The sequence below is a fragment of the Octopus bimaculoides genome, chromosome 5, assembly GCF_001194135.2.
Source record: "Octopus bimaculoides isolate UCB-OBI-ISO-001 chromosome 5, ASM119413v2, whole genome shotgun sequence".
NCBI lineage: Eukaryota > Metazoa > Mollusca > Cephalopoda > Octopoda > Octopodidae > Octopus > Octopus bimaculoides.
This window is the reverse complement of record NC_068985.1, coordinates 117,953,988-117,965,160: the sequence shown is the minus strand read 5'-3', so window position 1 is coordinate 117,965,160 and position 11,173 is coordinate 117,953,988. Positions and strand designations below refer to the sequence as shown.

Genomic DNA, 11,173 nt, shown 5'->3' with positions numbered 1-11,173 from the left:
GATGTTGATGATGTTTATACATTAGTAATATGTGTATGTATGTGTATAATGTAGTGATGATAGGAGTGTGTGTATGTATGTATAATGGTTGTGAGTGTGTGTATGTGTTAAATAGTGATTGTGGGTGTGTGTGTGTGTGAGAGAGAGGGAAAGGGATAATGGCAAAGGTAGTGTGTGGTGATGGCAATGTGTGTGTATGATGATGGTGTAGTGTGTGTGTGAGTGTGTGTGTGAGTGTGTGTGAGAGAGACAGTGATGATGGTGTGAGTGTGTGTGTGTTTGTGAGAGGTTGTGTTGGTGGTGGTGGTGATGACTACACCACCACCACCAGCAGCACCACCACCACCACGACCAATACCATCACAACTCCTATTACTATCCTTTACTCACCCCACCATTTCTCTGTATTTCCGTCTCTTCATTTTGCAGTATGCTCAAACAATCAGCAAAGCCCAGATGAAACTTCATGACCACAGAATATCTGGTTTACAAAAGGTAAGTGTGTCTTCGGTGATTCATTCATCCATTCAGTTATTCATAATGATTGTACCATGTAAAAATATATCCTTGACATATTTTACTACTGTTACATTACTGTGTGTGTGTGTGTGTGTGTGTGTTGCTTGTCTTCAAGTTTCTGTTGTAGTTTGACTTTCATTGTCTTTGTATATATTCAGTGGTTTGAGGATGTAGCCATCGGATATGATATAATTAAGTTGTCTAAATAGGTGCAGGAGTGGCTGTATGGTAAGTAGCTTGCTTACCAACCACATGGTTCTGGGTTCAGCCCCACTGCGTGGAACCATGGACAAGTGTCTTCTACTATAGTCTCGGGCTGACCAAAGCCTTGTGAGTGGATTTGATAGACAGAAACTGAAAGAAGCCCATCTTATATATATATATATGTGTGTGTTTGTGTGTGTGTGTGTGTGTGTGTGTGTGTGTGTGTAGATGTTTGTGTGTCTGTATTTGTCCCCCCAATATCGCTTGACAACCGATGCTGTTTACGTCCTTGTAACATAGTGGTTCAGCAAAAGAGTCTGATAAAATAAGTACTAGGCTTACAAAGAATAAATCCTGGGGTTGATTTGCTCGACTAAAGGCAGTGCCCCAGCATGGCCCCAGTCAAATGACTGAAATGACTGAAACAAGTAAAAGAATAAAATATGTTGTGTGTGATGTGTATGTGTCTTTCATTTAAACTAATTTCTTTGCTAATTGCTGTTGGTAGAATGACAAGAATAGTCAAATAAATTTTTGTGGAGAAGTGTAGAAAAGATTAATTTCAACAATAGTTTCAGTTGATTCTCTTTTTATTTCACGGATATATACAATTACAATTAAATGTAAATAAACTGGGAACAATCTCCCTTAGTCAATAATAGGAAACTTGAAAACCTATCGTATAGCACAAGGCTGTCCAACCTGCGGCCTGTGGGTCGCATTGCAGCCCACTTAATGCTTTCATGCAGCTTGCTGGCAATTCAAATTCTGTATTATTTTCTTCTAGTTATATTTTCATTTACTTTGATAATGTATAATGAGAAAATTATTCTCGGAGTGTGCTATTTCGAATAGATTAATGAAAGCCTCAATAGAGGGCGGTAAAATGAGGGAGGCCATGGGCTTTATGATGTAGAATAGTTGACTCTACATTGTAGAGTCAGCCATTGTGTTGATGCATAATAAACAGCCATTGTTTCAGTTTCAAATCTTTTGTGGTTGGATCTCAATAGTGATTTTATTATTTCCTAACCTTGTTTACAATGTCGGGAGATAGTGGCTTCATTGGTGCTTCAATGTTTATAGTCTAGGCTAAGCCTAATGCTTTATGCAGAAGACCCTTTATTTGTTACTGATTTCTGGAATATTGATATCAGCATGATTACGTAATTTTAATTGTTAATTTTAATAGTCCGCTATTTGCTCATGGTATCTGATACTAAGAAGAGAAAGATAACAAAAGAAAAGAGAAAATTCAATATCTTATGGAGAGAGAAATATTTCGTAACTGAAGCATGCAATAATATTATCTGCCTCTTATGTGATGATAAAATTGCAGTATGCAAGTAATATAATATTAAGTGTCACTATGCTGCCAAAAATGAGTCACAATATAATGAATTAAACAGAGAAAGAAGGGAAATGAAAATAAGATAGATGAATTGAAGAAGCTTAGTTCACAACAGAACAATTTCAAAAAACATGTTGGGAAAACTGGTACATGTACAAAAGTTAGTTACTTAATAGCTGAAAAATTGGCTCAGAAGGGTAAGCCACTGATAGAATGGTGAATTAATAAAAGAATGTATTGCAATTGCTTTTAATGAATATTGTCCCAAGAAGGTGAACTTATTCAATGAAACAAATTTGTCACATCAGACAATTGGTAGAGTAATTGATGACTTAGCCAACAGTATTTTGGGTACATATTTTTTTTCTCTCCCTTTCAAAGCCTAGCCAGGCTCATGGGCCCGGTTTCCCAGTTTCTATGGCGTATGTGTTCCCCCCAGCTGGACGGGACGCCAGTCCATCGCAGCGTTACTCAAGAAACAGGAAGTAAGAATGAGAGAAAGTTGTGGTGAAAGAGTACAACAGGGATCGCCACCACCCCCTGCCGGAGCCTCATGAAGCTTTAGGTGTTTTCGCTCAATAAACACTCAAAACGCCCGGTCTGGGAATCGAAACCGTGATCCTCCGACTGTGAGTCCGCTGCCCTAACCACTGGGCCATTGCGCCTCCACATTGTGGGTACATTGCAGGCCCAATTATCTAAAAGTATTCATTACAGTTTAGCATTGGACGAAAGTACTGATCAAAGTGACACTGCACAACTGGTTATTTTTATCAGAGGAATTGATGTCAGTTTTAATATTATTGAAGGAATGTTGGGCATGTGTCATATGAAGGGTACAAAAACTGGCAGGAACATGACTGAGCATGTTGATTTATCATTAGAAAAGTTCAATGCTGATAGAAATAAAATTAATTTGATTATAACTGATTGTGCTCCTGCATTAACTGGTAAAGATAATGGGTTTATTACTTTATTCAAAGAAATTGTCGATCATAATATACTTAGCTATCATTGCTTGATTCATCAACAGCAATTATGTGCTCAAAAATTAAATAAGAAACAGTTGATGACAGATATTATGAATGTTGTTAATTTTATCAGATCTCAGGGCTTGAACCATCGTTCATTCAAAGTATACTTGGTAGAAGCTGGTAGTGAGTATGAAGACGTTATTTATTTCTCAAAAGTCAGATGACTCAGTCAAGCAGCAGCTTTGAATAGATTTCAATTATAGATGCCTGAAATAAAACAGCTCATGCAAGACAAAAAGCAAAATGTAGATATTTTAGCAAATGAAAAATGGTTGAATGATCTGTCCTTAGTAGATATCACTGAAATGTTTAGCTGAACTTAATTTGCATTTACAAGGAAAAGACCAATTATGTTGTTCAATGTTTGAGCAAATAACGAGTTTTACTAAGAAATTAGAACTTTTCATAATATAATTGAAGGGTGGAGAAATTGTACATTTTCAGAATTTATCTAAAAGACAATAAGAATTTCCTGTGAACTTTGAAAAATACACTAAATTATGTGAAGCTTTGCTAGAAGATTTTACAACCAGATTTTCTGACTTCAGAAAGATAGAAACTGAACTAAAATTTTGTTGAAGCACCAACCAAATACCAGCTAGAATTCATTGAGCTTCAACGTAGAGAATCTTTGAAAATTTATCATAGAGAACATACCCTTCTTGACTGTTACAAGAAATTGCATCGTTTCAATAAATTTGATCAAATTGCCAATTTAGCTAGAAAACTATTCTGCATGTGGTGTAGTACATACTTCTGTGTATAATTCTTTTCGTGTATGGAAAACATCAAAACTGCTGAAAGGAATGAGCTGAGTGATTGTCATTTAACTAACATTCTTAGAGTAAAGAATAGTACCATAAAAGCAGTTATTAAGAATATCATTAACGGAGAGCAATGTCAAAAATCACATTGCTGTTTGTAAATTTTGGTCTGAAAAATTTGACTTGTATGTCAGAAAATACAGTACCAGACAAGTACTGGAGTTGATTTAAACTTCCTCTAACATATTACACTCGGTAGAGTATCAAATAAAATGAGTTGTCTCCATAATGTCTTTTCTTTTTTAAGATATTAGGGTATAATCTGAGGGGGACTTAACTACTATTTCTAAGCTGTATAGAAGTTACTTTATTTTCGTTATAGGGTTGTTTTCAAGTCCCAGGTTTTCTCTGATTGATCCTACTATGATCAAAGTGGTTCCAACCATGACTATCCTGTGTGTTTTTTTCATTTTCATATCAACAACTAAGCTCACATTCATATATTTCTCTCTGTCATCAGACATGAACATTTAGGAATTTCAATGTCAAAATCTGAAGGTTGTTGAATTTCCTTGGAAAAGCGACAGCAGTGATTTGCCATTTCTTTCTGCTACTTTATTTACAGTTTACCCTTCTTGCACTCTGCTCTTCCAAGCTTACTCCTGATGCACAGGACCCATTTAACCCTTAGGAAGTGGGACTGGTTCATGGTTCATGTATCATTAGAATACAGCTACATTACTTTGTGACACATGTCATGGGTCCAGCTTGCCTCTGAAGCCCTTAAACTTTAGTCACAAGACCATCTTCTGGTATGGTTCGTGGAGCCACAATGCGTGTAGCATCTCGGCCTAGCGCACTGGTCATCGGGCGGCATGAGTGCGGGCGTCCGCCACTGCTTCAGCAGCTGCACTGTTAGAGGGCCGATGAAGGCGAGGGGGGGGGGGGCGGCCGCGGGTTACGAAATCGGCTGGATCGCACTGGAATGTGAGGAGCAAGCAGCAGCAACGACAGCATTCGATTGCTGTAGCTGCGGTAATGATCCTTCCGCAGGTTCACCTACGGAAACCTTGTTATGACTTTTACTTACTAGAGCTAAGGTACTATCATCCTGGACCAGAGCAGAATTGGATGTAGTGATGACTTAGATGTGCTTTCATACTCCCATGAAACTTATGAACACCCAAGCTGGAGCCATACCAGTGGATGCAGTTTAAACCTTTAACTACGGAAAGTATATCCACTCAAAATTTCATTACTGTTTACTGCAGAAAGCAGTTTTATATACCAATCTATTTTTTTTTTTGTTGGCTGATGAATGTCATCTTTGAAACTATTTTCTGTTGAGAATATGTCGAGTTTATCGAAGCAATGTGACTTGCACAAAATACCAATTCTATTTTTTGGTAGATATTTAACCTACCAGTTATCTCATATGAGATCACTTAAAAATTACAAATTTCGTAATTATCTGTCAATATTTACACATATCTAACCCTTTTGCTATATCTACTAGGTATATTTCTCTGATATTCAAATGAGGTTTGCTAATTTTTCACCCAATATCTCGCTTATTTCTATTTAAAATGTTATTTTGAAATGTTATTTTAATCATTCCAGCGCATTTCTAAGGCTGTTTTATGCTTGAAATCAAAGTTTCATGAAAAAAATTCCAGTAAATAGAATTATGGGAGGTAATGGGTTAATGTCATTACTGAAACAACCATGAAATATATTTTGCTATAAAAGAATTAATTTGTTACCTGGAACAATTGTTAATATTTTCTCGTCCATTAAAGCCATGAACTAGCAGAATGATAAGCAGACTAGGCAAAATGCTTAGCAGTATTTCATCTGCCTTTATGTTCTGAGTTTATGTTCATCCTTTTGGAGTTGATAAAATAAGTACCAGTTGAGAACTGGGGTCAATGTAATCAATTCACCCCTACCCTGATCTTGCTAGCTTCGTATCAATAATATTGAAATCAATATTATCTTGTTCATTGAGGTGGTGAGCTGGCAAAATTGTAAGTACACTGGGCCAAATGCTCAGTAAGCATTTCGTCCGCCTTTACATTCTGAGTTCAAATTCTGCTGAGGTTGACTTTGCCTTTTATCCTTTTGGGGTCAACAAATAAGTACCAGTTGAGCATTGGGGTCAATGTAATCGATTCACCCCCCACCCCTGATTTTACTGTCCTTGTACCAAAATTTGCTACTAATATTATCTTGTTCATTTGTTTCTTTAGGCTATGACAGAAGAATGGAACTCACACAGTTTTCTGTTGGAGTGTGTGTGCAATATGTTAATCCTGGACCATAACCACTATGCCAAGGTAAACAACCAAAATGTAACCTTTGATCCCTCACCGAACCCCTTATTGGCTACACTTCATCTTAACTCCTCCCAGTTGACACTCACGCGATTCCTAAAACCTTGTTTCTGGTCTTCTATCACACCTCTATGATTTATTGTCTTTAACCTTTTGGCATTTCACCCTCTAGCATTCAGATTACTTTATCAAATATAATGCTTATTTGTTTACATTATTTTGAATTAAAATCAGGCATTATTATCTTGAAGCTTTGAGATTTTGATGAAGTGACTGTTTATTTTTAAAATGCTGTCTGGCTTCTGTGCTGGTGGCGCGTAAATAGCACCATTTGAGCGTGATCGTTACCAACGTCGCCTTCCTGGCACGTGAAAAGACAAGCGAGATCGTTGCCAGTACCGCTGGACTGGCTCCTGTGCAGGTGGCACTTAAAATACACCATTTCAAGCATGGCCATTGTCAGTACCTCCTGACTGGCCTTCGTGCCGGGTGGCATGTAAAAGCACCCACTACACTCTCGGAGTGGTTGGCAATAGGAAGGGCATCCAAGCTGTAGAAACTCTGCCTAATCAGATTGGAGCCTGGTGTAGCCATCTGGCTCAACAGTCTTCAGTCAAATTGTCCAACCCATGCTAGCATGGAAAGCGGACGTTAAACGATGATGTAAAGCAAGAAGAATATTTGGGCTAGATACAGACAGTTTAAATGCCAATGGATTAAACCAACCATATTCAGTTCAAATATTCTACCTGTTTTATGTTCAAACTGGCCAGATCCAGCCTCTCACACCTACTCTACAATGTCATTCTAAAAATAAGCAATCACATGTAGGAGTGGCTGTGTGGTAAGTAGCTTGCTTATGAACCACATGGTTCTGGGTTCAGTCCCGCTGTGTGGCACCTTGGGCAAGTGTCTTCTACTATAGCCTCGGGCTGACCAAAGCCTTGTGAGTGGAGTTGGTAGACGGAAACTGAAAGAAGCCCGTCGTATATATGTATATATATATATAAATATGTGTATGTGTATATGTTTGTGTGTCTATGTTTGTGCTCCCAACATCGCTTGACAACCAATACTGGTGTGTTTACGTCCCTGTAACTTAGCAGTTCGTCAAAAGAGACCGGTAGAATATGTACTAGGCTTACAAAGAATAAATCCTGGGGTCAATTTGTTCAACTAAAGGCGGAGCTCCAGCATGGCCACAGTCAAATGACTGAAACAAGTAAAAGAGTAGTTATGAGATAATTCATGACTAGTTCCAAACAATGTAAATAAATAAGAATTTCATTTGGCAGAGTATCCTGAATGTTAAAGGATTAGACTGGCCATATCTAGACCAAATATTGTACCTGTTTTTTGTTTAAACTGACCAGATCAGGCCTCTTACACCTATCCTACCAATGTCATTCTAAAAATAAGCAATCACTTCATTGAAATCTTAAAGGTACAAGACAATGCATGATTAATTCAAAGCATTGTGAATAAATAGGCATTACATTTGACAGAGTGATCTGTCCACTCAAAGACTAAGGCTGTTTCTCATGGATTAGATTTCTGGCAGCCTCTGTAGCTGTGAGGCAGGCCCTGTTTATCTGGGACCGCACATACCTCTGGAGCTATCTACTTCAACAAAGATGGTGAGGTTAGGATAAATGCATTACATTTGACAGAGGAATCTGAATGCTAGAGGGCCAACTCTTAGTTAGGGTGACTGGTTTATGTGAAATCAATGCACAGCCATACATTGCCAGGCCTGTGTGTTATGTCTAAAGGCCAGTCTTCCTTTGAAACATGTTTGGCTCAACCAACGGACGGTCTTCTCCTTTTTCACCCATAACTACCCTGATGTTTAACCATCAAACCATGTAGCTAGACATTTGTTGGAGTCTTTATCTATCTGTCTGTCTGTCTTATTTGCCATTAGTTTGTTTAACTATCTATCAGTCCCTCTGAATATCTAAACACCTGTCTGTCAATATGTCTGTCTCTGTCAGTTTGTCTGTCTCTGTGTGTTTGACTGTGTCTCTCCATGTTTTTCTGTCTGCTTCTTTATCTAATTAAGCATCAGTCTGTCTAACCATCTATCCACTCATCCAGCCCTCTCCCTATCTGTCTCACACTGACTAAGTACCAGTCTATCCATCCAGCCATCTAAATTAATTCACTCCCCCCCTCACTCTCTCTCCCTCTCTTTCTCTCTCTCTCTTTCTCTCTCTCTCTCTCTCTCAATCAATCAATCCATTTTGTTGTACCCTGCTCCTGTTAGATACAGTACAACTGTATATTCCCCTGATAAATCTTTAGTGGAGATACATGGCTTAGTGGTTAGGGTGTTGGACTCAAGATCGTAAGATTGTGCTTTCAATTCCTGGACCGGGCGACACATTGTGTTCTTGAGCAAAACACTTCCTTTCACATTGCTCCATTCTGCTCAGCTGGCAAAAATGAGTAACCCTGTGACAGACTGGCGTCCCATCCAGGTGGAGTATATAAAAATGCCATGAAACTGGGAAACCAACCCTTATGAGTCAGTATGATTCGAGAAGGAAATTTTACCTTTTGTAGAGGCGTGTGGCTTAGTGATTACAGTGCTGGACTCATGATTGTAAGATTGTGGTTTCAATTCCTGGTCTGGGCAATGGGTTGTGTTCTTGAGCAAAACACTTCCTTTCACATTGCTCCATTCTGCTCAGCTGGCAAAAATGAGTAACCCTGTGACAGACTGGCGTCCTATCCAGGTGGAGAATGTACACACCATGAAACTCAGAAAACAGCCCTCACGAGTCAGTATGACTCAAAAAGGTAACTTTATCTAACTTACTTATAACTCCTACACTCCCTACAACCACATGGCTACTACTCTTGTTACTTTTTTTTCTTCCAGCTACACAGTATGATAGCACCAAACATTGAACAGTGGGCACAGTTATATGCCAACAGTGACACTCTTCTACCAAATATTCAGAATATGTTTATTACTGTAAGTTAGTGGAGTAGACATGGGGCCAACATGTTGGCTGCATGAATCTTCCTGTTCGTTTTGTTTACTCGTTGTTGTCATAGTTTTGGTGATCGGTGTTGTTAGATGTTGTTGCAGTTGATGATGATGATGATGATGATGATGATGATGGTGATAGCAATAGCGATGTTGATGGTGATGTTGATGATGGTGATGGTACTCATGAGGATGATGACGATGATGATGATGGTGACGATAATGGTGATGTTGACAATTGTGTTGTTGATGATAGTGATGATGATGGTGATGATGATGGTGATAGCGATGTTGATGGTGATGTTGATGATGGTGATGGTACTCATGAGGATGATGACAATGATGATGACGATAATGGTGATGTTGACAATTGTGTTGATGATGATAGTGATGATGATGGTGATGATGATGATGATGATGATGGTTGTGATGTGTGATGGTTGTGATGTTGATGATGATGATAGTGATGTTGATGCTGCTGATGACAGTGATGATGATAAAGATGATGACAGTGATGTCTGAGGATTGTGATGATGATGATGATATTATTGATGAAAGTGATGATGATGATGATGATGATGATGATAATGGTGATACTGTCATAGTTGCTATCGTTGATGCTGATGGCGATGTTGATGGTGATGTTGTTGATATTGTTCCTGCAGTAGCAGCTGTTGTTGTTGTTATCGTTGTTCCCCATGTATATTTGTTTCCCCTGTTACATTATATTTAGGGAGCTAACCTAAATGACTACACAGACACAGAAAACAATGACATGATTAAACTGGGCTCACTTTATGATGACACCAATGTATCATCTTTTCCCATACAAAGACCACCTGAAATTAACGAACCAGTTTTTACACAACGTCCAGGTAAGTTTGGAATTTAGTTTCACAATCTTCAGACAAATTGTTCATGTTGTGGTTGTTGTTGGGATTGTTGTTATTGTTACGAAGGAAAAATATTCTACTCTTTTACCCTTTTACTTGTTTCAGTCATTTGACTACGGCCATGCTGGAGCACCACCTTTATAGTCGAGCAAATCGACCCCCCCAGAGCTTATTCCTTGTAAGCTTAATACTTATTCTATCGGTCTCTTTTGCCGAACCGCTAAGTTACGGGGATGTAAACACACCAGCATTGGTTGTCAAGTGATGCTGGGTGGGGGTGGGGGGACAAACACAGACACACAAACATATACACACACATATATATAGATACATATATACGACGGGCTTCTTTCAGATTCCATCTACCAAATCCACTCACAAGGCTTTGGTCGGCCCGAGGCTATAGTAGAAGACATTTGCCCAAGGTGCCACGCAGTGGGAATGAACCCGGAACCATGTGGTTGGTAAGCAAGCTACTTACCACACGATAAATTTAATTTTAAATGGTACTTCTTGAAATTGAAATACTGTTTTCTAGTTCTAAAACGAAAACCAATAATTGATCAATAATTAATTCTAATGCTCATTGATTACGTGACTGTTTAAAGCATGCTGGAAATTTTAATTTGTGTGCTTTTTACTGTGAGGTGAACTATAAACTAATTAGTGAACACTTGAGGAGAGTTGGTGATGTGAATTGTTAGGGTGAAGTTGACAATGAAGACAGTCGGAGAAAAGATGCGACATGACTAGTCCAAGTGAATCAGGCAATGAAGAACCACATTACACAAGACATCCAGCTGGGTACCCCTACTTCTTCCACTCTAAGCAAGTTGGCTTGCTGGGCTGGCCTGCAATTTTCCAGTTGCTGACTTAGCTGTTGGAGCTGTGTTAATGTCAGGAGGCTGCTGGCCCGTGTGCAGGTGGCACGTAAAATACTCCATTTCGAACGTGGCCGTTGCCAGTACCCCCTGACTGGCCTTCGTGCTGGTGGCATGTAAAAGCACCCACTACACTCTCGGAGTGGCTGGCGTTAGGAAGGGCATCCAGCTGTAGAAACTCTGCCAAATCAGATTGGAG

At 38.9% G+C, this 11,173-nt stretch overlaps 1 protein-coding gene across 1 annotated transcript in view; it reads left to right on the top strand.

Annotated features, from left to right (window-relative positions):
- LOC106877308 (brain-specific angiogenesis inhibitor 1-associated protein 2-like) overlaps nt 1–11,173 on the top strand; it is a 138,507-nt gene that overhangs the window by 97,053 nt on the left and 30,281 nt on the right. Inside the window, exons 8-11 of the mRNA XM_014926177.2 lie at nt 430–495; nt 6,122–6,208; nt 9,090–9,185; nt 9,934–10,075. Of these exons, the coding sequence (XP_014781663.1) occupies nt 430–495; nt 6,122–6,208; nt 9,090–9,185; nt 9,934–10,075 (391 nt within the window). The remainder of the gene's footprint in view (nt 1–429; nt 496–6,121; nt 6,209–9,089; nt 9,186–9,933; nt 10,076–11,173) is intronic.